The sequence below is a fragment of the Cuculus canorus genome, chromosome 7 (assembly GCF_017976375.1).
Source record: "Cuculus canorus isolate bCucCan1 chromosome 7, bCucCan1.pri, whole genome shotgun sequence".
Lineage (NCBI taxonomy): Eukaryota > Metazoa > Chordata > Aves > Cuculiformes > Cuculidae > Cuculus > Cuculus canorus.
The window spans coordinates 5,012,166-5,039,616 of record NC_071407.1 but is presented as its reverse complement, the minus strand read 5'-3'; the positions used below and the strand labels follow the sequence as shown (position 1 = coordinate 5,039,616).

Genomic DNA, 27,451 nt, shown 5'->3' with positions numbered 1-27,451 from the left:
TCCCTTAATCCGTTACTAATAAAGGCCATCCTTTAGCAACTAGGAAGGGCAGACATTTACAAAATGCAATACTGTTGTGACTGGCTTGTTTATGGCCCTGCCTCAACTAAAGAGGTCAAACACGTGTTTAACTCCATCCCTTGATGATGCATCCTTTCACACACAACTCTCTTTTAAGCAAGTCCATGATGGGATCTCAGCCCATGCTCATGCCGGGGGAGGGATGTCCCAGTGGTAAAGCAGGCTGGAGCAGGGAGAAGCATGCCTGTGCTTTTCTAACCGGCAGTTTAAAACAACCAAAAGCCTCCCAACCAGTGAGCGGAGAGGAGCTCCCGAGACGTACACTGTGCTCTTTCTTAACACACAGCACCTTCTAGTACAGGCAGGAAGGAGGACCCAAAAGTTTAAGAGGACAAAACCATCTTTTCTTTCCCTTGCTACAAAAAGTGAGGCTTGGGAACACCAACTAGGCAAAAAAATTGGCTGGTACCTGCACCAACACAGCCCTCCCTGTACGGTTCCTACTCAGGCATCCCTTCTGCTAAAAGGGGAGAGGTGGGTAAGCAGGATGTATTTTGTGTCCTGCTTACCCAATTTAACAAAAATAGATCATAAATTATGGCTGGTTTCCAGGTCCTCGTTATTGTCCCAGAAGCATTAAACAAAGGCGAGAAGGCAAACGCAGCACATACCCAGGGGACCTGGAAACACCCAGCCGTTCCCGAAATAAGAACAGTTTGGCGAGTCACAGCTGGAGCACGGCCGGGACCCCTCTTCCCGGCGCTCTGCTCTCCCAGGCAGCGCTGCAAGCAGCGAGGTCAGGAGGTGCATTCCTCCGACAAAAATACTATGAGAAAAAAAGGACTGAATGGCAGCCCCAGCACAGCCCCCTGCAGAAACCACTGGAGCTGCCCAGGCCCCCTTCACCTCCGTGATGGCATTGGGACTGATGGACCTCTGGGAAAAGCGCTGCTTCTCACGACGTCTCCGCAGAGTGCCTGGCACTGCCTGTAGCCCTTACGGGATGCTGCACTGCTGGGAAACTGTGCTGAGATCCTGGCTGCATCAGGAAGAAAGGGGATACATAGCAACACTCATTTTAAATTAAAAAAAAAGAGAAAAAAACCCCTGAAATCAGCACAAAACCCAACAGCAGTCAGCTCATTGCCATAGGAACAGGTTTAGTGTTATGGCAGCCTGACAACTGGGTCCTGCAGCCTAGTGTCCTTCTGGTAACCTTGGGAAGATCATCGGCTCTTAATTACAAATCTGGTGGAACATCGGATATCAGTGTTTGTACTGCCACGTTACATCTTGGCTCTGGCTAAGGCTTCCCTTGGCTCCCAAGGTGCTGGAAGACAAACATGGATTTTCTTTTCATTTCAAGACAGCTGAAAGCCACAGCCTGAGCACTGATGAAAACTGTATCTGATTAGGAATAAATTAATAAAAAAAGATTCTTAAACAAACAAACAGAAATCCCCCTGATCTCAAATCCCAGACCAGGACGCTGGGGAGCCAGAGGGATTCAACAGAAGTGGAGATCACTGGGCCAGCAGGCGTGAATCGATACCTGGCACTCCACGATGCAGCAGATCCGCTGCAGCAGCAGCTGCCTGTCTGTGAAAGAGCCAGCTGGGCTCGGGGCACACGGCTTGGGTCTCAGCACAGGAATTTTCGGGTTTCAGCAAGGCACACAACCCTGACCACATGGGACAGTGAGTCTTTCCTGAGATACTGCCACTGCACCTCGCAGAGGTCATCTTCCACCCCGGGGTGTATTGCCTTGCTGAGAGAGAGATTCAGGCTTTCGAGGTGTTGCCTGCAAGACCACCCCACCCCACGCCAGCCGCTGTACGAGCCCTCACAAGCCCAAGGAGTCTATGACATCCTTGCATTGTATTTCTTCCTAATGTGCAGGTTGATTTTTCCCTAGCCACGAGGCATGATGCAGACTTACTGCTTTGGAGTCTGGCCGATGTGGGTTACATCAAAAGGTTAGGAAGCCCTTTGAAAAGCTCAACTAATAGCAGGGACTTTGGCCCCAGCAGTGTGTCCCACGGGTCACACTTGCAGCATGCGAAGGAGCCCTTTCCTTTATTCACTTCCCATTTCCTGCCCAGTTGCTTCAGCAGCAAAATCCCTGTTCTCATAGTGTGGGGGGGATATTCGGAGAGGAAAGGAGCAATCCCTCTCCACTGTACATCCATTCCATCATACGTTATGAGGACCACGAGTCATTTCATCCTGCCCCTTCTAGGAAGAAAGAAGCTTGCAAACACAGCCCTTCTGCTGAAAAGCAGTTTTTCCAGGGAAAAGCGTGGAAAGAAAGAACAGCACTCACAAGCGAGGCTGGACATGCAGTTACTACAAGAAATCAATGCAACAGTGCAGGGGGAACTGCCTTCCCGGGTAAATGGCATCCCCAGGCAACTCTGCTCATTAAGAGGTGACCAGCTGCCAGAGCAGGTTAGGGAAGGAGAGACCCAGCAGAACAGCCCAAACCTCCCTGCTCTGGTTTTGTTACTCTAGGAGGAAAAGGTACAGGAGGGAACGTGGGGAGGCTGCGTAACCACCAGCTAACGGCGAGGATGTGGAACCAGGCTTGCTTCTGTCCCCGCCGTGTCACAGCACTGGATGCACGTGGACTGCAGCAGGCTACCCCACTGCAAAGCAGCCTCAGGAGTAGCCCTAGAGCTCACTCTTGTTTATCCTAGCGCCAGCAAGATCAAAGTCACACCACTGCAGGCTGCAGCTAACGTAAGGAGCAGCTGAAGCTGCCAGAGCTGCACAGGCAGCCTCCCCACCACCTCGGGTGCTGTGAGGCAAGCACGATCAGCCCACTCGGCTGCAAGCATCGCAAGTCTTCAAAGACCTTCCCCCTGCAAACCTTCTTCCATGCCCGTGTCCCTGCCTTGAGCAGGGACAAGGTTTTTCAAGGAAAATGCAAGCAAATTTAGCCCAGCAGTTTGATGCCTCATCAGTGGTTTTCTTGAAGCAGAGCTCCTATCGATCACCTCAGCTGAAACCCAGTGATGTGTGTCAGCAGCCGAGCCCAAGGACAAGAAAGGAGCATGGGGAGCCCAACATCTCCGGCCAACATTTTTTGTGCATCAGTTTCTCCTCCTGGCCTCTGCAGTGTTCCAGATTGTCTGTTTTGTAAATACACAGGCAGCGCCAGATGACTCAACCCACTGCTTCCCCTCAGGATTTACAGCCGGGATACGGGCAGCGGTGCAGGGGAAGGTGGAGGGAGTGGTTTTACACCATGTGAAAACAATGTCATTTGTTTTGCTGGGCAGACTCACACCCTTCAAAAGGAACTCCTGCCTGAGGAGCAAAGCCAAGCACAGGAGCTGCCGTGGCATCCTCCGCGAGCGGCTGTGCAAGGCCCTTTGCAAGGTGTATCTTGTTCAAAGCTACAGGAGACACACGGGATCCTGCCCCACCAAGCCCTCCAGCTGATTTCGTCCCACACAGCTGTGGGTGTCAAAGACACTGACTCAATATACTGTAATTTAAAACAAAACTAATGTCTTCAGTTAAAAAAAGAAATCAGTTATCCTAAAGACTTACTCCTCCTGAAACAGAGATTACCAAGCCTTTGGCCAAGCACTGCTTTGCTGGAGGGATGGAAACCTTGACAGCGGTCACGCTTAAGGAGTAACATATGTGCATTTCCACTAGAAGTCCCTCCTGCCCAGCTGAACTCCAGCACATGTAGGAGACCCGACATGCCAGAACCTCTGGCAAGGAACATCCCAGAGATCCTCCCAAACCTCTATAAATAGAGGGCAGCCAAGGAGGCTGGAAGGTAACCTGGCCAGCAGCTCTGCCCACATCAACCACGGCTGGCAAGGCCACGAGCTCACCTTTTGCTCACGGCAAAGGAACAATAAATGGCTTCTTGTGAGTGCTTAGGAACCAACTGACCTGCCAAGAGAGACTTCACGCTGAACCAACCAGATAAATAAAAGAGAGAGCATTTTCCCTGCAGCCAAGCAGAACTGCTGATGAAACCACCTTTCTGCATGAGACATTTAGCAGTGCTTCGAGGAAATCAGAGAGGCAGTAAATCCATTAGCACGGAAAAGCCTCTTTTTTTCTAGCCCTGACGGTACACTTTAGCACTCGAGAGTTTCATCTGTAGAACAGCTTAAGAGCCACAAGTTCAGATACCTGGAGCGTGCCAAAAGTAGATCCAGTGCAATGGGATGGGTGTTCATCCATGCAGCTGTGTTGTGTTACAGGAACACAGGCCCAGCTCCAGGAAGCTAAAACTCCCTTGACCAGTACGGACTGTGCCTCTGTGGAGAAGGATTGTAGGATGGCTTACATACTCTTTTGTTTAAAGCCCCTCCTCTGTTACTAAGGGTGTACCTTGCAAGAGCAGCTGCTATGGCTGGAGCAATGCATGCTCCATCCCAGATTTCTCTCCGATCATAGAAATCCCTTCAAAGGAACTGCACACTGTGCTGACAACCGAGAGGTTTCACTACTCCCATGGGTGATATGGGCAGGCACCTCTGGAAATTGCCTAATCTAAGCCCCTTCTTGGAGCAGGCTCAGTTACAGTTGACCTGACATTACTCAGAGCAACCCATTCCAATTTCTGACAGCCCTCACAGGGAAAATGCTTTTTCTTACACTAAAATGGAATTTTCCTGTATTCCACTTTGTGCCCACTACATCTCGTCCTTTCACCAGATACTACTGACAAAAGCCTGTCTATCTTTCCTCCTCTCCCATTTATACATATGGATGAGATCCTCCTCCTGCCCTCAGGTCATCTTTGTGGCTTCCTCTGGACTCTAACACATTCAGGTCCTTCCAGAGTTGAGGGCTCCAAAGCTAGATGCACCACTCCAGGTGAGGTCTCACAAGAGCAGAATAGAGGGGCAGAAAACCCTCCCTGACCCTGCTGGTCACACTTCTTTTGATGCAGGCCAGGATATGGCTGGCTTTCTGGGTTGCAAATGCACATCACCAGCTCTGGTTGAGCTTCTCTTCCACCAAAAGTGCTGAGGACATACTCTGCCTCCTTAGGTAGGTCATTAATGAAGACAGTGAAGAGTATTGGCCCCAGTATTGACCGCTGGGGCACACCACTGGTGACCGGTCTCCAGATGGATTTCATATTTCCAGTCACAACCCATTGAGCGCGGTAGTTGAGACAGTTTTCACCTCGCTGGCCACTTCTCTAGCTTCTACTGCATCAGGTTGCCTAAGACGATGCCCTGGCAGAGTGCCAAAAGCCTTAAAGTCAAGATAAACAATATCTACCACTCTCCCTGCGGCCACCAAAGCCAGTTATCATTTTTACACACATCAAGACTGTAAGATGATAGGGTGTAATAAATAAAGCCAACATTTTCCCGAGCTGTCTACTCATCAAAACTAAACATAAGTAGTAAGGTGAGTTTGGGGTACTTTTTATAGTTATTTAGAGTAACACTGTATATCTGTGGGTTGTCTGAGTTTCTGTTTTAGGATGCAAATAAGGAGATAAGAATACTCATAATATCACCAGACAGACAGAACCTGGTTCCCTCACCTACATTTCTAGATGCTACCTCAACCAAACAACAGATGCAGTAGATAGATCGTGTGCAGGCTCATTTTAATCGGCATTCACCTGTATTCAGTTTACAGCTGAAACATTGGCACCACATCAAGTTACATCATCCCACTTTGGCAGCATCTGAATGCCTCCCACCAGTGCATCACACTTTCTCTCTTGGCCTTCCTTTTCACAGGGTTAGAAGAACATCTTGTTCAGAAATTTTGTATAGTGTATACAAAAATATCATACAAATAAATTGACGCTGCTTTGTTAAAGTCTTGGGTCAGATCCAAAGAAGCTGTGGCCTTGGGCAGCCTGAACTTCACCTCAGGTAAACAACTATGTTAAAGAAACCTTGGTTTTAGTTTCACTAATGGTGAGGGTTGCTACAAGGAGACTGGCCTATTCCAACCAGAGGGAGGAAGTCTACCTGGAGATCCCTTACTATACTATACTTGCAGCACCTGTCCCATTGTAAAAGCCCCATCTAAACAGCTCCTGGTCCCAGGTAAGAGCATCCAGATAGGATGTATAGAGAACTCAAAAAATGACTAAATACAGCTCACATAGCCTTCAGCCATTCCCTGAAGGCAAGGATTCTCCCCACACACCCTGAAGGAAGCTGCCTCATAATATGAGCATCATGTATTTATGCTGAATTCAGTGTCTGGGTCATAACTATCCCTCCCCTGATGAGGTGAAGCCATGTCTTCCACTAGGTCACAGATAGAGACAGGCCCCAGGACAGATCCCTGTGAAACTCTGCTGGTAACTGGTCTTCAGGTAGAGGAGGAATCACCACCATTTTCTTCTTGAATCCCAAAATCCAGTAATTTTTTTCATTCGTCCACAGCCTACCCATCTACAGTCCACCCATCCATAACATCTCAACCTGGGCACACATACGGGCCAGATCAGGCTTTCCCCGTTGCTAAGCACTATCACTCTATCCAGTGCCAGAAAGCATTCAGTTTTCCATTCAGAGACAAGCTTTAAGACTGAGACAAACATATTTCTTTTTGATTTACAGCAAACAAAATACTTGCTTCGCAGTAGTCAAACAAAATACTTCATCTAAACTTTTCTCCATGTTGTGGGTGGGAAGGGAGTTGAGAAGAGCAAATCAGAATAGTTTATTCATAGTAAAAAGAAGGGAAAAAAACCCAAGCCAAAACACTGACAGAAATTGTGTTTTCTGGAGCAGAGTCATTTTGACAGAAACCTTCTGTCTGCCTCTCCTTCAATTCAGCCTGCTGGGGCTAGAACATAATTGCATTGAAGTCAATGGGAGACTTTCCTCAACATAGTCAGAATTTGGTCCTCAGATTGAAATAACATAAATTATGGGTACAAACAGTCAGAAAATCCAATTTAAGAACCAGGCCTTTAGGTTGAATATTAGATTTCAAGCATAGACATTAACAGCATGAGGGTCTTGGAGGACTTGGAGAGCTCCAGCCAACAGGCAGAGACCAAGAGGTGCTGTGGAAACAGGGATAGTAAACTCCGCAGAATGAGTTTATGTGTTGGCAAAGACAGAGCAATTCCTTTCTGATTTATTTCTACTTTCAAAGAGACATTCAACAGCTTCCCAGCATTAAGACGTTTTCACACTTTAGTCCAAAAAGGGCTTAGAGCTACTTATGCCCAGTTACTGTACATTTCCACAACAGCACAGAGCCTTGGCAGGCTTCTCAACCAGCTGGTGAACCTCAAATCCACCAGAATGCAAGGAAAAAATATTGTTCCTCCCAAATTTCTCAGCAGCTGTTTCTCAGGAAAGACACTGGCCAACTCTCAACAAATCCTGCATAGCTGCAGAGCAGGAAGTGAAAGCAATCACTTTAACGCTGCTCACAAAGCCAAGGGTGTCTTCACCTCTCTAGCACCGTTTTTAGAGCAATTATTCCATAGCACAGAAATCTTGAGTTAAACTGAACAGGCTTACTAGAAACACAGAAGAAATACCTAAGGAACTGAAGATGAGTTTGCTCTCTTCACGCCACAGACCCCTCCATAAGCCTTCCATGAGTTTGCTTTGGGAAACATCAAGGTTATTTCAGTGACACAGAAACCTTCCAAACAAGGAACTCATAGAGCTAATGAGACCCCTGTGTCCCTCTTTCCCATTTCCCTGTCCGTAGCTACGTAGTTTCAGCCTTCTCTTGCACTTTCAGCACACTGCACTGGCCATAACAACTCTAACAGTGTTATATTCAGCAACAAAAGGGTTTTCTTCGAGCTTAGGGGGTCTTTTTCCCTTCTCCCCCACAGAGCAAGCAGAAGTGCCTGGCTAGAGGGAGTAGGAGTTGTTCATCCTGGAGAAGAGAGGCTCTGGGGAGACCTTATAGCAGCCTTCCAGTACGGAAAGGGGCCACAGGAAAGCTGAGGCTCTTTGTAAGGGAATGCAATGATAGGACAAGGGGGAACGATTCTAAGCTGAAAGACAGGAGATTTAGACAAGATCTTAGAAAGAAGGTTTTTTCCTGTGAGGGTGGTGAGGCACTGGCACAGGTTGCCCAGAGCAGTGGTGGCTGCCCCATCCCTGGAGGTGTTCCAGGCCAGGTTGGATGGGGCTTTGAGCAACCTGATCCAGTGGGAGGTGTCCCTGCCCATGGCAGGGGCTTGGAACTGGATGGGCTTTACAGTCCCTTCCAACCCAAACCATTCTACGATTCTAGGATGAGAATAAGGGCACATATGGCAGCTTCCTTTTCCAGTGGGTAGACGTTTAGCAACTCAGCTCCCCTCCTGCGATGACACCCTTAGAGACATCACACTCATTTCACCCACTCCCTTCAGGCTCTCCCTGGACTGGAAACTGTCAAAGGTCAGACTATCCCATCTTTCTCTCATTACTCTCTCCCCACCTCTGGCTTCTCTGTTAATTTAAAGCCACCCACACGCTCAGTTGACACAACAGCTCCATCTACTAATATTTAACAGCTGACATTTTTCCCTAATTTATTGATTCAGAGGCATAGTTTCTTACACAGTAACACTCCAGAGTACCAAACCTATTTCCTGCAGGAAAAAGGCTCTCAAGAAGCCCATTGCTTCCCACCAGAAGATGACTTCTAGTTAATATGTGGCTGAAGCTCACTACGGAAATGCATCTTCAATAAGTCACAGTGCAGCACCCTGATCAGTGTCCAAGATACCCAGAGCATGAATTTCTCACTAAAGCTTCAAATGCTTTTTCCCTTCCCGTCATCCTCACTTACAAACCAGGAAAAAAAAAAAAAAAAAGTCCATGGTCCAGAAACCCCGAGAACCTCCTCTTGGTTCTCAGTTAGCAGCAAGGATGCTGGGCTGGATTCTCAGGGCCAATAATCGGTGGCTAAAGAGGGACTGTGGCTCTAAGCTGTGCGCGCACCAGGGAGCTCTCCCTAGAAGGAGACTCTCCAGCATGGTGTGCCCCCCCAAGCTGCGCTGCTTATTCCATGACACTACCCAACAGCACAGATACGCACTGCTAGGACGATGCATTGCTGCCACTCTCGCTCAAGGAGAACCCTAGACTAACATCAGCTAGAGTGGGCTCACCCTCAAGAGCATGTTGTGGTGTTTCCTGAATAGCTGCCAGGCTGATGATGGCTTTTCTTCAGGAATAGACTGTTGCTACTACTGAGCCCCATCACAACAGAAAATTAAGCACGTAAATCTGTTTCAGGCTACTGGAAACCCTATTTACTTCTACTGGGTTTGGATCAGGCCCTTTCTAGGTGAAAACCCAACAGTTAATGGAAATGCAGCATGAACGGAGCTTCCAGTCCTATTAGCAGGTCCCTCCGAGAGGACACAATTTTCCATCTATGCATTAAGCCAGTCCAATACTGACATCAGCTCATTTCCATTGATCGTAATTACATAATAGTGACTTAATTCTCCATAGAATTGGATTTTCCATATGTTTGCATCTTTTGCAGTTGCTACATGATTCTCTTGTTTCCCAATCTCTTTGTCCGATAGTTGAAAATTATAGTCTCTGCTATAAGCATAAACTTGTACAGCCTTGTTCTGGTTTTCTGATGCAATATTTATCACATTGATGTCCTTCCATCTAGAAGGGACCTTCGTGACAATACTGCAGTATTGGACACATCTGTAGCCTTGAGGATTGCCACCAGTTCTGAAATTGAAGATACATTTTGCTTCAATATACATTAAAAGCAGTTAATAACTGTCAAGGCACCCAAATTTACAGGTACATTCACCACTATTTATCATTCATAAACATCAATTTTATGTGATCTGGAAGTTGTTCAAAACCCCTAGCTGATTGCAAAGGTTATAGTTTTAAAGCTGTAGATGAATATTCTCACTCTGCGTGTCCACTCGATAGACAGTACTGTTTCTGTCAAGAGGTGAAAGTATCACAAGCTCAGAGGCTTCATTCAGAGAACACTCAGGAAACACCTCTGATTAGATCCTTTTGGGCATTTCCAGGAGGACTGGAGCCTACATTTCCAATCTCTTTGCTTACATGTAAAGTACCAATGCTACTCATATGAAAATATTTTTCCTTTAACATCCACATGGTGCCACTGAGTAAAGCCATTCATTTTCACGATACTGCTTTACAGTAAAGGCAGTGCTATGCACTTGTGGCAGGAAAAAAATTAAGCATACAAATGTCAAAAGCACCACCAGAAACTAGGTATTCTACTGCCATGCTAACACTGATAGGTGTTCACTTGGGATGAGCCAACACATCCCCAAGGTGAAAGCACCTGTGGTTCTATTTCTTCTTCCTCAAGAGATGTGGTCCATCATAGAATGGTTTGAGCTGGAACAGACCTTAAAGATTATCCAGTTCCAACCCCTGCCATAGGCAGTGACACCTTCCACCAGATCAGGCTGCCCAAGGCCCATCCAACCTGGCCTTGAACGCCTCCAGGGATGGGGCAGCCACACCTTCTCTGAGCAACCTGTGCCAGTGTCTCACCACTCTCATCATGAAGAATTTCCTCCTTATGTCCAGTCTAAATCTGCCCCTCTTCAGTTTATACCCATTCCCCCTCGCCCTATACTACAAGCCTTTATGAACAGTCCCTCTCCAGCTTTCCTGTAGCCCCTTCAGATACTGGAAGGTCGCTATAAGATCTCCTCAGAGCCTTCTCTTCTCCAGGCTGAACAACCCTAACTCTCTCAGCCTGTCCTCATAGCAGAGGTGCTCCATCACTCTGATCATCTTTGTAGCCTTGCTCCACACCAGCAAAAGGTCAGCCTCTCACTTGCACACCCTGCCAGAGGCAGGCAGGGCTGCTCTGGCCACTTCTCCAGCAGCTGCAGCAAGCACAGAGAGCCCCTCCTAGCCAGAGTTTCAAGTATTCAAAAGGCGTGTAGATGTGGCACTTAGGGACATGGTTTAGTGGTGGACTTGGCAGTGTTAGATTTACAGTTCAACTTGATGATCTTAAAGACTTTTTCCAACCCATACGATTGTATGACTCCGTGACAGCATTCAATGCAGGTAGCTGCATCCTCAGCACATCTGCTGGTACAGACACTCTCTCTCACACCACAGCACTGGCTGTTCGTTGGCATCAGTGAAAACAGCATTTCTTTTGCCACGCCAAGAAAGGAAATTCTCATACTCTTCCATTATATACATCCCACGCTAATAATTCATAGCCCTTATACATTATATCCTCAAGAGTAAAGAAACCTCCTGGACCATCCAATAATCCCCAGGAGAAATGAGGAAAGGTCTATTACCATCGCTGGGAATATACCGTGTTTAAATGGGGAGCATCACTGACAGCGCATCGCTACCCAATGAACGGGCCCCTCTCCCCAGCTCACCGCTCCTGCTCCCACTGCTGCCCAGTCTGTCAGCAAGTCAAGCCAGGAGAGAAGGAGTGTGAATGCCAGAGATGGTGCAGGCAAGCAGGTGGGATTCCTTCTCAGCAGGAATACAGTGTTAGAAAGCCAGAGACTTCACAAGGCAACTGTGCCAAAGAAGTCTGCATCACCTACTGCATGCAGCCACCCAAAAAGGATGAAGAAACGTTCTCTGAAGCTGTCTCAAGGTAGATACCCATTCGTTCCTAGCCTACAGGGGACAACAGCCCACAACAAAATGTAGGTCAGTGGGTGGATGCAGAATAAAGCTGCAGAAATAATGAACACCAGTGACACTTTCCATTTGTACTGGGAATTGCCAACAGCCTGCTGCGTTGAGCCAGATGCATTTCACCACATCCCCAGGATCCTGGCCATGCAGCACATCAACCAAATCACACAGCTCGCTACATGTGTGCTGCGGCAGGCGCAGAGACCCAGACTGGATCCAGCTGTGTTTATTCCATCAGCTGCAGTGCCACAAAACACAGCTGCATCGATCTGGGTCTGGACACCTGGCTCCAAATAAAAGCAGCTTAGGAGCAAAAAGTTGGCCATCCTTGCTCCATCCAACTGGAGCCGACCTTGTGACCGAGCAGGGTCTGACCACGTCTGCCGCCTTATCCAGAGTGCCGAGAGCGGTGACAAAGGGGATGCATTGGGTCAGGGTGAAGAGGAGGCAGTGTACGTTGAATACGGAGCCTGACTTGGGGCCAGGAGACCCCAGTTCTCATCCTGGCCCCACCTCTGGCCTGAGCTATGCTGCAAGAAGTCTTTCCCTTTCCTGGATTGTCTACATTGCTCATTACTCTTATTTCGATAGGAATGATCTTCCCCCAGCCCTAGTACTTTCTGGCTTCAGGAAAACTCTTGGCAACCAACATCAGAAGTGTTTTTTCCCTTTGCAGAAAAGCCTCCACACTTCATTTCAGATGTTATGGTTTCCATTTTCACATAATATACACTATGACTGACGTGTCAAAGCCATCATAGCTTCAGGTTTTATTTCTAAACTCACTATAAAGAATTGTTCCCTGCTACTGACTGAGTCATCTCCTCTAGATCAAAGCTTCTCCTGCTCAAATTGAAACAAAACAGTTTGGCATTCGACTCTTTCATCTAGAAGCCAAGCTCCGTCTGTGCTAAGCGGCAGCTCCCTTTACATATTCAAAATGGAATATTTTACTCCCTTCTTGCTCTACTACGGCAGAGCAGGCCCGCATGTTTGGGAATAACAGACAAAATGTAAATGTATGAATGAGGGAAGGCAGTAGCACAGTCAAAGGTTGAAAGAAAATTTGAAATTCCAACCCAGACTCTGGGATTTGCAAACACTCTCAGGAGCACCACTTCATCAGCAGCTGAAGAGGCTGCAGCCCAACGCATGAGAGAAGTTGATGTCATGGGCTGACGGAGTCTGTGTTGCCGTGCAGGCTCCACCGTCAGCCCCAGAGCCCTCAGGAGCAGGGGCCCTCAGCCCTTGCAGAGATCTCCACGGATGATTTGGCTGCATTTTCATAAAGCGCGTCTCCAGTGTGGTAGAGCCTCCTCATCTTTTATGGTCCAAATAATTATGTCTGGAGCAAGGACCAGCCACGTCTGTGCTATTAGCACTAGGAATCATTAGCATTTCTGTTTGGGGAAGGAGTTGCCAGCTCTGCATTCCTCCTCTATCAGGAGTCAGATTTTGTTATGTAAAAATTAGATTTTTCTGGCATGTCAAAGGCATCTTTAACCATGTTTCTTTTGCAATTGATAAGTAACGTATCAATACAAATTGGTAAAATTTGCAGTAAACCTAATATAAATCTTAGATCCAGTTTGATCCTTGTGGTCAGTCCATTGATGATGCTGGAGGGACACCAGGAATGAATTTGGCCCGCCCCACCTCCTCCAAATGTGGGCCAACAGACATTCATGTTTATCAGGAAAACAAGAACATATGCTAAAGACAGAGCATTTCCAACAAAAACGTCAGTCCAGCATGGGAACAAAGGCAAACTGAAAAGATTTTGTAGCTAATCAGCAGTGTCAGTGTGAGGTTGTCTGACCACAATTAAACATTATAAGACTACCTTAAGGAAAGCATTGGAGTATTTTCCAGACTTATACATTTCTTAATGGAGGCACCAAGCAGCCAACTGAGGTGAAAGCGTGTGGTCTGGAAGAGGCACCTACAGTCTTATCCTGATTTGGAGTAGATCTGGTTTCAAAGAGACAGTAAACTGCCTACGTTAACTCTAAGGATAGCGGGTGTATAAAGCACTCCTTTGCCAGCCACTCAAGGGAGGTGACTGACCCACCTCTGCTCTGCACTGGTGCGGCCCCACCTTCAGCACGGTTTTGGGGGCCACAGTATAAAAAGGATATGAAGCTACTGGACAGTGTCCAGAGGAGGCCACAAAGCTGGTGAAGGGTTTAGAGGGGAAGCCATACGAGAAGAGGCTGAAGTCACCAGGTCTGTTCAGCCTGGAGGAGACAGAGGGCAGACCTCATCATGGTCTACAGCTTCCTCACAAAGAGAGGAGGAGGAGCAGGCGCTAATCTCTTCACTCTGTCGACCAATGATAGGACCTGAAGTAGTGGCAGGAAGATGTGCCAGGGGAGGGTTAGGTTGGATGTTAGGAAAAGGTTCTTCCCCCAGAGGGTGGTGGAGCACTGGAACCGCTCGCTCTCCAGGGAAGCGGTCTCAGCATCAAGCTTGACAATATTCCAGAAGCATTTGGACAACACCCTCAGATACATGGTGTGAAGTTTGGTGTTGTCCTATGCAGGGACAGGAGTTGGATTTGTTAATCCTCGCAGGTTTCTTCCAACTCAAGACATCCTATGATTCCATGATACATGCACAGCACTAATAGGACACCCTATGTACCATGATCTTCTAACCTCACACAAGGACCCTTGTCTGTGCTCAACACCTAGCTGTGCTCCTGTTGGTCCCCATGGCTTTGACGTTCCAGTGGGATTTGTAATTGACCACCAGAAGAATAAGAGTCCCACCGTAACTGAAACAATGGCAGCAGCAAACGAAAGAAACCGGTGCATAACCTTAGAGGGATGCCATTATTTAAGCCAAATAATTGAAGGAAGACTGACGTAGCCAGTCCAAAGAAACATGAATGTGAAATCGCGTGCTGTTTAATACGCGATTTCAGCCAGAATCAAACTTTCTCTTTGGGTGCTGCCCCATCCTACAGCACCCCAGGATTTTCAGCCTCAGCATCATCCATATCTCACTGCACTCATTTCTGAGCAGTATAATAGAACTGTCACTGCTTTTTTCATTTAAGAGCTCCAGTGAACTATCGGAATTAAAAATAAACCATTCTGTTTCGGGGAACGCTGAGCCTCCTGGGTCTAGAAGGCATTAGTTTCTCTTCTCAGCCAGATGTGGGAATTCAGCCTTTCGGATAACGTACAGGAATTTTGATTGCCATTTCGCTTCTCCTCACCCTGCCAACTCCCACTTCAATTTCCAGAAATAGACAACTTCTACATTCAAAGAGAGCACCTGTTTGAACAACCTGATCTGAAAACTACGTTCACGGAGGTTAACTAGTGCAGAGTGCTAACAGACATGGGATTACAGCAACCACATCCTCGCCCAGGTCTGTTCCGCTTCATATATTGCCAGTTTCTCCTGGCTCAGTATAACCCAGTGTAACCCACTTCAATAGATTTGATTGGTATTTTGGCATATACAGGTGATTAAATCAGAGCCTGCCGAGCTAAAGGCGTGACTAGCTACCATGATCCAAGCATTCAGATGACAGAGCGCCTTAACAGTGCCTCAATAGCTGTGGATCAGGTTCAGAGACAGAATTACAACTCAGTATCCCGCAAACCAAGAGTTTAGGTTAGCATAATAAATACACTTCAAGACCAATTTACACAACTGGGGAATTTTCCTAGAACAAGGCCTTAGAGTTCACACAGACTCCGATACAAGCCAAGCCACACTTGCAAGCATCAATGTTTCTGACACACTTTAATCATCTACAGAGTCTGTACAGTATTGCATTAGGATAACCACTACCACACGAGCCAGTAATTCCTTTCAGCACCTGAAAGGCAACCCGATTTCCAAGATGTGTCATCTCATCAGGGAAACAATTTCAAAGCTCTAGCTGCAGCAAATCAAACTGATGTGGCATCTAGGCAACTCGATAATATCATCAGCTAGCATTGCTTGTTAGAGAAAGCCAAAAGCCACTGTGCACGGATACATGTGTATGTATCCTATAATATAACTGGAAGAGAGAAAATGGGATAAAGTTAAAGCAGTAATGAGAATTGGTGTTTATATACAACAATACTACGTTTAAGTCATAAGTAAATAATTTACAAGTGTTGCTTTGTTATATGGAACAGTAACTGACTTCTGTTTTCTATCAGTAAGAACAAATGCGATCTCTTGGTTTTGTATTAAGACGAGTGCATCTCTGCTGTAAATCTTGGAGAACACTTGAGTTGCTCCTTATCCCATACAGCCCTGGCCCTGCAACAAGGTGGGTCCTTGTTAGCAGAAAAGGAATGATATTACTAACCCCGCAGTGTTAAGTTATAGACAGAACTCAGTAACACTTGATTAGGGCCACCAACGAGTGATTAGTCCTCAGACTCCTTAGAGCATCCTCAGACCAGCCAAAGGAGAATTGGCGAGGGGCAGGAGGCAGAGCACATAAGAATTTGCTCTGCAGAGATTGCTTGTTCCAGAGGTCACCGGCTTCTAGAGATACCGTGCCTGCACTTAGGCTGAGCATCACCAATAACTGCATTCAGCTCCAACACTGCTGTTCAGGGAAGCAAGACAGAATTAGGAAGGCAGCACAAATACTGGAGTGGAAGAAAATGAAAAACACCCCAAACAGCCACACGGATGTGTCACTGGTGACTTCGCACTGCTCTGGGGCACCTGTGACCATCTTCCCACAAGACAAGTGAGGTTACTGAACTCCAAAAGTTCCTGCAGCCCCAGCGTGGGTTGCACTGAACAGCCTCAGGCATCAAGTGCAACATGCCCCAGATGGGGCACACCACCCCTGTGGCCTGAAGAAATTCAGGAGAAAAAGCACGTAGCCACTGAAAAAAAGCATGTCTGCCCAGCAGACTCGAGACTCCCGCAGCAGCAGTTGGTAGAGCAGGAGACCTCCTGGTCTGAGTGTCGCCAGCTCTTCCGTGGCCTCAGGCGTGAGGAAGAGGGCTCCGTGACCACAGGCAGCAGCCAGGCTCACGTGCCTTTGCGTTGCATCTCCAATCACACCTGGTTCAAGAGATGACATGCACGGCTCATCTTTTAGCAAAAAGAGCTGCTTTCAGCCATGTGCACAGATACTGAATTCCTAACCGGGACCAAAAGCCTGGATGTAGTTAGATGAGATGGATGCACAACCCACCCCCAAACCCAGCTAATTACAGTATAGTAAAGAGATCTTGGCTACTTTGTAGATTGAGCCCAACTGGTCTAAACAGTCCTCATCTCAAGCAGGGCTTTATTGTACCTCAGCAGCTGCCATGCTCAGGCAATCCTACAGCAGATGTGGAACCATACGTTACAATCCCAGCTGTCTGCCTGATTCTGTACACCCCGGGGCAATGGAGAAGTCTGAAACATACGACAATAAAAACAGCAGAAGTTCCCATCATCCAAGACCACGTGGGACATTTTTAGAGACTGCAATAAAACACAGAAGATCCTTGAAGGCTCTAGATTCAAACAAAGGAGACAGGAGACGCTTCCCAGCCAAGCAGCAGGATGAAGTTGGGTTGGATGGGGCAGACTGCCTCGAGCTGTCACAAGTCGCTGCAGAAGTCTGGGCTTGCAACATCTTCACTTTAGAAGGCAGCCTCACTTTCTACATTTGTGACGTTTTGCTACTACAAGTGGTGGCCACCTACCTGCTGCAACTGCAGACCTGTTCCTAGAAAACACCAAAGAGCAGCTGCGCATTCCTGCTGATTTCAGCTCAGTCGCAGTGGGACCATCAGAAGTCAGAGCTGTCTGGCACCAGGACTGACTGGACACACGCACCGGCTTATTCCATGGAGACAACAAACTGACGGTGCTGCTGGAAGGCTGTGGGACTGCAGCTGGCTTGGTTGCCTTCCTCAGCAGAAGCTCACTCCACGTTTCACACAAACTTGTGGAGAGACTTTCGGCTCAAGCCACTAGCGACATCGCAAAGCCTCATGCAACTCATTTTCTCTGTGAGCCAGCTCTTTCTTCCTAAGCCTTAACGGTTGTCATACTTTGTAGTGATAAATAGCAATGATGAGATCTGCAGAGCGACTTTGGATCAGAGATTTCTTTGCAGATACCTTATCTCAGCTCACAGGAGCTGCTGCACAAACGCTTCCTCTCGCCACCTGCTCGAGCTGGCTGATCAGAGCACACGCAGGCTCCAGGAAGATCCCCTCCTCGCAGCACCCCAGGACTTGCTGCTCCCCATCTCAGTCCAAGAGGGAAGGTCTCAAGCCACAACTTGTGCACAAACTTTAAGAATCTCCTGGCTCTGACGCATGTCTTTCAAAGTGCTGCTGCCAAAGCATCATGCAAACTTCTTCAAGAAACATCCCAAGAGCTCGTAGCTGCCCACCCCTACACCTTAAAACGTGGCTGACTTCAGAAACCCTAGATGAATCCATTATTAGCAAGACTGGGAGTCTAAGGATAATTCTTTTAAAGATTCATTCTCCCGAGTCATAAAAGCAAGTGACAAAAACACGTGCATCACTCCAGTGCTGTGGGTGCCTTCTGCTTCTGGTTATCTCAGGAGAAGTTTCCTACACTCAGAAATAAGAAGCCCACAGGCTGAACTGCCAGCTAAGGCTTGTGGATCCCCATTTCCCACGCTTTTTCTAAGCCTTGTGCTACACTTTTATCCTAAGCAGATCCAAAGGAAAAAAAAAAAAAAGAAAAAGAGACATTAGAAAAATCTTTATGCAAGACAGAGCACAGTCCACCCAAGGGGGGAAAATACTGGCTTTGATTAAATTGCAAGTGGCCAAGTCTGTATGTTATGTGGGAGTTTCAGTCTGATCCCATAATTCTGAGATTTTTTTACTTCCAGACAGAGCTGTTTATAACCAAAGGCAATCTTGCCATGCACCAAACCATCCTCAGATGTGCTTTCTATGGGATTTTGCCCACAAAGGCAGCCATAGGTCAGCGGGCAAAAAAAAAGAGAAGTATTTTAGTGAGCCCTGACCTTCGTCTGTTGAACTTTAGACCAAAGCGGTGCACTTCCCAGGCCTCCCCTCTGCAGCGCTCTGCTACACTGCGGGTCCTGTGCTGCCATAAGCGCCCTCCGCCGCTGCACCCCAGCCAGCGGCAGCACAGGCGGTGCTGAGCCAAACCCTTCCTGCCCACAGGAATTACCACCATCGCACCTCCTTTAGCGACAGCCGCTCTCATGCACATCCTGGCCCACCAGCCACAAGTTTAATCACTCTCGGTGGTTTCGGTCCTGGCTGTTCTTGTGGCTGTGGAAGCCAAATTCAAACCTAACAGCCCATGGAAGGGGCACACGCAGGCACAGCGCCAGCCCTGCCTCTCAAAGGGCTCAGCTCTTCTGGCCACCCTTAGCAACTTGTGTTTGTTTTGGTTTCTTCCTCCTGAAGTTCTGCTCCTTGGATTAAAGTAAATTTATTTAGAAAAAAAAATATTATAAGAACTTCAGGTACCAGGAGATTGTTGTTACCTACTGAATACTTCTAAACAGATCTTTCTTTTGTGAACTGCTACAGTCACTCTCCAGTTCGCTCAAGGTTTTACCATGCACTGTAGCACACAGCAAGAAGTTCTCCGATATAACCCCTCCAAATTGCAGCATAGTTCTCACAATGGAAATACCTTCTGCCAGCTACCGCCAGGGAGCTCGCCTGTTCGCTCACACTTCCCAATCCACCCCCAAAACAAAGCCAAGTAAGTGGTTCCAGCCCAGAAACTGGTTGTGTTGGCACCTGCCCCAGCAGTTCCTTGGGGCAAGGCAACGTCAGACATCTCTGACCCACAGTCTGCAGCATGGATTGGACCAGTCTGTCTTGTCTGCTGACCTGAGAGAAAAGCACAAATGACTCAACTTCCAAGACGAAGTAAACAAAAACACACAGCTTGCCAAACTGGCTGTGTGACTGCGGGATCCCAAATTACCTGCTGTGTCTGGATCTGTGATTCAGCCAAGCACCTTCAGTGAGGAACACCTACGTCCTAGATGCACGTGCTTTACATCACCTTTAATCACACATGCACCTCTGATTTTTGGCTCCCCAAGATGTCCCCTACAGTTCTAGGCTTTCTGATTGCCATTGCCTGAAGATGCACATCCCTGCCTTAGATGATCCTGCCTTTCCAGAGGGTACAGCAAATTAGAGTTAAAGAGAACGGTATCCCTAATTTCTCCTGACCCGGGCAGGATGGTTGTGAGGAAGGTGCCGGCCACTGGTTAGGGAGCTTGGGGTTCAGGTTCTAGATTTGCCATAAAACCTTAAAGGGATTCAGTCAAGTCATTAAATCCATCATACATGCTGCATGTTGAGATGGAAGCATCGTGGAGTGAGTATGCAGCTGAGCAGGTATCCAGAATTCAGATTTAAAAGGTGTGCAGCCCTGCAGAGCCCAGGCGGTGTGGGCTGCCCAGTTGCCCCCAGTCCATCCCCGGTACTGGGAGCTGAAAGAGCCAGCCATGCTCCAAAATAAAGCAGCACAAGCATTTTTGCATAAACACTCCTGTGTTCCTGGGCTGTGGGTGTTCAATGAAAGCCATCAGTGAAAACCTCCAAACAATAAACTCATTCACATGGGGTCTCTGGTCCCTGACTGGGCACGACGTGCACAGAGCCCGCTGCAGGGAGCGGCAAAGGTGCGTGGAAAAGCAGGAGTGAGACTTGCCTGATGCACAAGTAAACACCACAAGAGAAAAATGAAGGTTCACGCCTTCCCAGGAGCACTCCAAAGGCAGGTGCCCAAAAGCTTGTGAGCACTGCTAGCTTTAGGAGCAGACTCCTGGCAATTTTGGTAACACCACAGACCCTAGAGCAGCTCCCGCTGCCCTTCACTGCTTGCATCCTCACCCCAGTGACCACATTGGGGTAGCAAAAGGAGCACCTCCACGCCTGGCAGTGGCACACACACAACCAAGGGCCATCACTACTCATCAAGTGGGGCTGAAGCCAGCACCCCTACAGCCTCATGCCCACGTGCAGTGAGCCCAGCCTGGGTTAGAGAGGCTCACCTGCTCCCAATCCAGCTGAGAGCATCCTCAGGTTGCCAGCTCTGTTACATAAGAGAAGCAGCTGTGCTAGAAGAGACAGAAATATTACACTGGCACGGGTGACAGTGTGTGGGATGGCTTGGTAGGGTGGACACGGTAGATGCATAATTGAGGCAGGCAGTGGTTTCAGTCACAGAAAAAGGTTTCATCTCTTAAATCCCTGCTAAGTAAATGACTTTGCTCTCCTGCTGCCTATTCCCCAATGGAGTCTGTTCCATTCCCCAAAACCAACCAGGACCCCTCCCACACATGGGAGAACTATTGCATATGTTATGAAGTTACGCAGGACATGAATTTGCATTTGCATTTAAAAGAAGGTTCAGCCCAGCGGCTGAAAATTGTACTGGATTTGGTACCGGGCAGCACATTGCCCTGCTTTCTTCGGTTTCCAATTACACCAAGACTATTAGCAAGATACAACAGCTGTGCTGACGATCAGCTGAGGAGAAACCACATCTGTTTGTCTAGAGCCTAGATCATGTTATATGAATCAATCCATTTCTGACTCTGATGAACACAAGTTTATAGAGGGCCTCAGATGGTTATGAGAGCTTGCGTCTTTCATTCATGTCTCCACTCTGCCGTTTAATCTCAAGCATATCTCCTTGTATTTGCAAGAATTGTTAAAAAGAACACGTGCCGAAGTCCCAAACAGACCCACACCCCTTTCTCCTCCCAGTTAAAACATGTTAACTAGCAAGCAAACACCTCGTCTTTCAACCGAGTCACCATTTTAATCCTTATCAACACTAAATTGTTGGTCTCTGTTAAGAGGACAGCCTCTCTTCCACTGACAAACAATGCTTCTCTCCTTAGAGGAGCACCGCAAACACCAGCGATGCCCTGCAGAGCCCCGGGAGACCCACAGGTAAGAAATGCAAAGCTTCTGTCTTTGCGCAACAGAGACAGTAAACCAAGAATGCCAAATACCTTTCTTTGAAGAACTGGGCTGCAAGTTACTCTAATTCCATTACAGAGCTCTGACACATTAAAAATACAAGAATAAGACCTCTCAAGGCTCACATCACTTAACATCTTAGGCTGCGTGCACAGGGCTGCATCACAGGGGAACTGTCTGTGACTGCAGTGACAAGAGGCTGCTGTGAGAGGGCTTGACGGGGATGGCAGATGAGTAAGGGTGCCACCTCTTCCCCCTCAGGGTCTGGAGACAGTTTGTCATGGACCAGCCAGCCACAAGCACAGCAAGAAGTATGCCAGAAGCCATAGTGTAACAGGAAGCACCCAATGGAACAGTTGTACGAATCTCACATTCAAGGCCAAAACACATGGGAAGGAGGGGAGAGAGTGCTTGCATGGAACAGAGGAGGAGCAGGAGATGAGCAGCTCTGTCCTTGTCACTACACAGCTGTGAGTACAGCAACCACACTCACTCACACCTGCCCTCTGCAGGTCTCTCTCTTGTCCCTTTGGGCTGATGGGTCTGTCCCTCTTTGTGCCTCATGCATGCTTCCTAAATCAGGGGGAGAAGGTGGACTTTAAAACAGCATTTTCACCAACAGAAGACACCCTTTGCTGCAGGGCAAAAAAAAAACCCATTGCCACACACAGAAATCATCATTCAGAGCTTTAATAGCCTAACAAGAGTCAAGAGACTGTGTCTTCCTATGCAGCTGGCCTTACAACCCCATTCCTGGAGGCTGGGAAAGGAAACCCATTCCCAGGAGAGTTTCACAATCCCTCCTTCGCTTCCCACCATGCAAGTCCAACAGCCTGAGCTCATCCTGCTCCACGGGTGCCACCCTACCGGCCACCAGCCCTGGCCTCCCAGGCTCGCACCCCACCTGGCCCTGCACGCTCCACCCAAGGAGGCTCCCGTGGCTGCTTCACTCTGCCTTTCAAACTGGAGGGACCTCTTCTGCATGTCAGGTTAGCGCTCGGATTAAAGCGCATCCTCACCTGTGTTTAAAGGAAAGAAATGCTGCTGTTTGCTGATGCTTGCAACCTTCGTTTCTTAAGAAATGGGAAAGATCTTGTAGCGAAGCGCCTCCTCCTAGAACACCAGTTTGTTGCTCAACAGCCCTGAGTCCATGTCTATCATTGCAGCATCTCCCTGCACACGCACCCTGCCTGGCTAGTGCAAGGATGAAGGCTCCTCATCACAGCTCTGGCAGCAAAAGGATATCCCCACCAGAACGGGCACATATCTTCTGCGCTTATTAATAACAACTTACTTGCTTGTTTTCTCCACCTGCTCCTCAAGGCTCCCAACTCCCACATCTTCTCCCCCAGCCCTTCCCTTCCCCACATCAGCCTCAGGTGACTCCAGCCATCCCATCACCCTGGGGACACCCCCAGCCACTAAACGAGCTGTTGCCATCACTTGTGGTTGCCCTGCTGAGCTGGAGATGCCTGGGTACCCTCATTAATGCACACCAGCTCCCACGCGCGCACATTCGTTACCACTAACACAAAAAAAAACTGGCAAGGCTCTGCAATCAGTTGCACTTGCTATTCATCCCACATGTGCAGAACACATCCCCGCTGCTCTAAAGGAGCAGTGTGCATATTTAAAAAGACAATATACAAAACATAGCTGAATATTAATGAATCTACTGCTTTGCTACTGGAACTGAATGGAATTGTACAGACCCTGCCAGAAAAAAACCCACAAACAACACCACCAAACAACCAAATAAAAAACCCAAACTACACAATATTTGACTTGTAACACAATTCTTAGCATCACTTTTGCAGTATGTGACTCTTGGGCTTATCAGGGCTGTGAAGTATTGATTGTGAGGAGGAAATGGATCGAAATGCGACAGGCAGTACAGTGCCAGCTATGTCAGAATACTAAAGTACTTCCATAGTCAAAAAACATACAACGCTGGCAAAAATTAACTTCTTACTATGATACTTTGACATATAAGGTCTCCACCAAAGAAGGATTGGTGAACGAGGGGCATTAGCTTAAAGGAATCTGCCAAGTCCTAACCGAACCTTGCCAGTTTGACAGTAAGAAGTCAGGCAGGAGGAGATTGGTCTAGTACCATGTTCCCCAATTAAAGGCTCAAGCTCTGTAAGGAGGACAACAGTCACAAGAAGAGTCACATTTCCTCTCAACAGGTAAAATTTACTGCAAATTTATTCTCTGCTACACAAGTACTGCATCCACCTCTTCCAGGTGAGACTTCTACTTAAGCAGAAGGAGAAATCACAGGCTACCCATGCATGTCCAGGTGTCCCATGCCCTCCTCAGCACTGAAGTTTGAGAAGTTTCCAAGAGCTGCCCATAGCACTAGAGATCTGAGACGAGCCATTCTCAGTGATAATGACCAAGGAGCATCGCATCGCACAGGAAGCGCCAGAGCCATTGATTGCAGCACTAAGTGGGCTGCGGGTGACCACCACCCCGGAGGAGAGCTGCCAGGGAGAAAGCAGGGAGGCTGCTCACCTACCTTCTCCCTAACCACCAAATCTATTTGCATTTAGAAAACAGGACACTCAAGGTTGTGCCTGTTAAGCCTGGGAGTTTGGGAAGTTCATGCAGACGGGAGTTTAGGAAGGAAGAGGGAGAAAGTATTGTTGGCCAAATTCAGTGGCTGCAGAAAACAAAAGAATATGATGCTTTTAAGTGCCAAAAAAAGAGCCCAATCCACAGATTGTGTAAAGTGAGAGGTCTGCTATGTTCCCTCCTCCCTCGTTGCCCAGTGCAGGTACACGGGGACTTTGCATCCTCAAGCCAGGCTGTGTTCCTGCTGCCCGGGCCCCACTTGCAGAGATCACTTTCCCACTGGCCCCAAGCTGACCACAGCCCCACTTGTAGGGAGTTCAGTTCTTGGCCTCACTCACAGGGATCACTTCCCTGGCCATCCAGAGCCGATGCTCACTGGGACTCCGATCAGTGAGACTCACTGGTCTCACTCACAAGGATCGCTTCCCTGGCTGTCCCAAGCTGACCATAGCCTCACTCGTGGGGATTCTGAACCTGGCCCCACTCACAGGGATCCTGAACCCCCACAGTCCCAAGCTGACCCAAACCCCACTTGAGGGGACTCCGATCCCTGTTTCCACTCACAGGGATTGTTTCCCTGCCATCCTCGAGCCGGCAGCAGCTCCATGGGAACTTTGATCCTTGGTCCCACTCACAGTGATCGCTTCCCTGACGGCTCTGAGATGACAGCATCCCCACTCATGGGGGTGTCTCCCACGGGAGCTGGCTCCGATCCCCACTCGCTGTCCTCCTCCTCCTCTTGGGGACCCCATCCCTCGCTGGACACACACAGCCACAGAACCACGAGCATCCCCACTCGTGCAGCCCCCAATTCCTGGTCCTTCTCGCAGGGATCACCTCCCGTGGGAGCTTGGCTCCCATCCCTCCTCTCTGTCCTCCTCCATCTCCTCCTCCTCCTCCTCTTGGGGATCCCATTCCTCGCTGGACACACACATACACACACTGCCCCCCCCCAGAACCACGAGCATCCCCGCTCACGGGGTCCCCAGTCCCTGGTCCCACTCGCAGGGACTGCCTCCCCCAGGAGCTGGCTCCCATCCCTGCTCTCTACCCTCCTTCTCCCGGGAGCAGGATCCTCTCCCTCGCTGGACCAGCGCCCCACACCCTCCAGAGCTGACAGCATCCCCACTCGAGGGTCCTCTGTCCCACTTGCAGGAATCACCTCCCGCGGGACCTGGCTTGGATTCCCACTCGCTGTCCTCCTCTCTGGGACCCCTTTCCTTGCCGGACCAGCCCCCCACACCCCCCGGAGCTGACAGCATCCCTACTCGGGGGTCCCCAACACCCCGGTCCCACTCGCGAGGATCGCCTCCCGTGGGAACTGGCTCCCATTCCCACTCGCTGTCCTTCTCCTCTCTGGGATCCCATCCCTCGCTGTCTCCCGTTCCCACTCTCCGTTCTCCTTCTCCTCCCGGGAGCAGGACCCCTTCCCTCGCTGGACCAGCCCCCCCCACCCCCCGGAGCTGACAGCATCCCCACTCAGGGGGTCCCCAAGTCCGGGTCGCACTCGCGGGGACCGCTTCCCACGGGAGCTGCCTCCGATTCCCACTCACTGTCCTCCTCTTCCTCCTACTTCTCCTCTCGCGGACCCCACCGCTCTCCGGACACCCCCCCCTTTCCCCCAGGACCCCAAAGCATCCCCCCCCGTCCCGGGATCCCCGCTTTGCCGCTGCTCCGTCCCCCTCGCGGGGCTCAGCCTCACCTCGGTATTTCTCCATGGGGGCCGCAGCCCGCCGGGTCCCGCGGGGCTCCGCACACACCACCACCGCCGCCGCCACCGCTGCGCTCCGCGCTCCTTTAGCCTCTTATTCCGGCGGCTCCGGATCCCCCGCCCCGACCGCCCCGCCCCGGAGCCGCGGAGATGGCCGGGATGGGCGCTCCGGGATGGGGAGGCGAGGGAGCGGCGCGGAGCCTCCCGAGGATGCTGAGCTCCTCCGGTTCGCTGGGAAAAGAACAGGGATAGGGCTGGGATGAGGGGCTCGGGGGGCTCCCGGTGCCCTCCCTGTGTCCCGGTGATTGCTCTGGACGCAGCGGGACGCGCTCCGAGAAAGGCTTTGCTCGAATCCTGTGCTCAGTTCTGGGCCCTTCGCTACAAGAAGGTCTGGAGCGTGTCCAGAGAAGGGAACGAAGCTGAGGAAGGGGCTGGAGAACAAAACGAGTCTGACTGAGGGAACGGGGGTTGTTTATCCTGGAGAAGAGGAGGCTGAGGGGAGACCTTATTGCTCTCTACAACTGCCTGAAAGGAGGTGTGGAGAGGAGGGAGCTGGGCTCTTCTCCCAAGTGACAGGGGACAGGACAAGGGGGAATGGCCTCAAGCTGCGCCAGGGGAGGGTCAGACTGGACATCAGGAAAAAAATTTCACAGAAAAGGTCATCAGGCACTGTCAGAGGCTGCCCAGGGAGGGGGGGGAGTCCTCATCCCTGGAGGTGTTTAAAAGACAGGAAGACGAGGTGCTCAGGGCCATGGTTTAGTGGCAGATAGGAATGGTTGGACTCAATGATCCAAGAGGTCTTTTCCAGCTTGCTGATTCTAGGATCCTGTGATCCCAGGAGAGCTGTCAGTGCCTCTGAGTGATGGGTGACAGGACGAGAGGGAATGGCTTCAAGGTGTGCCAGGGGAGGTTCAGATTGGACATTAGGAAAAGTTTCTTCACCAAAAGCGTTATCGAGCACTGGCAGAGGCTGCCCAGGAAGGTGGAGGAGTCTCCATCCCTGGAGGTGTTTAAAAGATGGGTAGATGGGGTGCATAGGGATATAGTTTAGTAGTGGACAGGTATGGTTGGGCGTGATGGTCTCTTCCAACATAGTGATTCTATGTTTCCTGGTGTCTCCCAGTGCTAAGATCCCAAGCAGGAGTAAGCTGGCAACCAAACTCCTGCCTTGCTCTGGGCTGAAAATTCAGGTCCTTTCACCTTCCTGGAGCAGCTCCTGGTTGTAACCTCGAGCCAATCGTTTTGCACTGTCCCTTTCCAGTGGCTTCCCTAAGGCTTCCTGGTAGGAGCTGCCTCCTGGATCGAGTAGATCTCACAGGAAGATGTTTCAGTCCTTGGGTTCAAGTAACATTTTTCTTGCCTGACTTCCACCACCACAGACAGAGCCACCGTGCCCAAAGTGCACAAATAATAAATGGAGAGGTTGGCATCCAGTCTGTCCTTAATATAGGACACAAGTGACAACCTTTTCCCAAAACCAATATTTTGGAGACGCTGCAGGAATTTAATGTTTCTGTCAATAAAGAGAACATCCAAATTTAAAACAGATAATCATACACGGTTATAGAGGAAGTTTTCTC

The 27,451-nt window shown here is 49.1% G+C and overlaps 1 protein-coding gene across 1 annotated transcript in view; it reads right to left on the bottom strand.

The window, feature by feature from the left end:
- The window catches only part of AFAP1L2 (actin filament associated protein 1 like 2), a 74,390-nt gene extending 48,002 nt beyond the window's left edge, over nucleotides 1–26,388 (bottom strand). Inside the window, exon 1 of the mRNA XM_054071482.1 lies at nucleotides 25,863–26,388. Coding sequence (XP_053927457.1) covers nucleotides 25,863–25,878 — 16 coding nt within the window. The 5' untranslated portion in view covers nucleotides 25,879–26,388. The remainder of the gene's footprint in view (nucleotides 1–25,862) is intronic.
- Nucleotides 26,389–27,451: the final 1,063 nt, after the last annotated feature.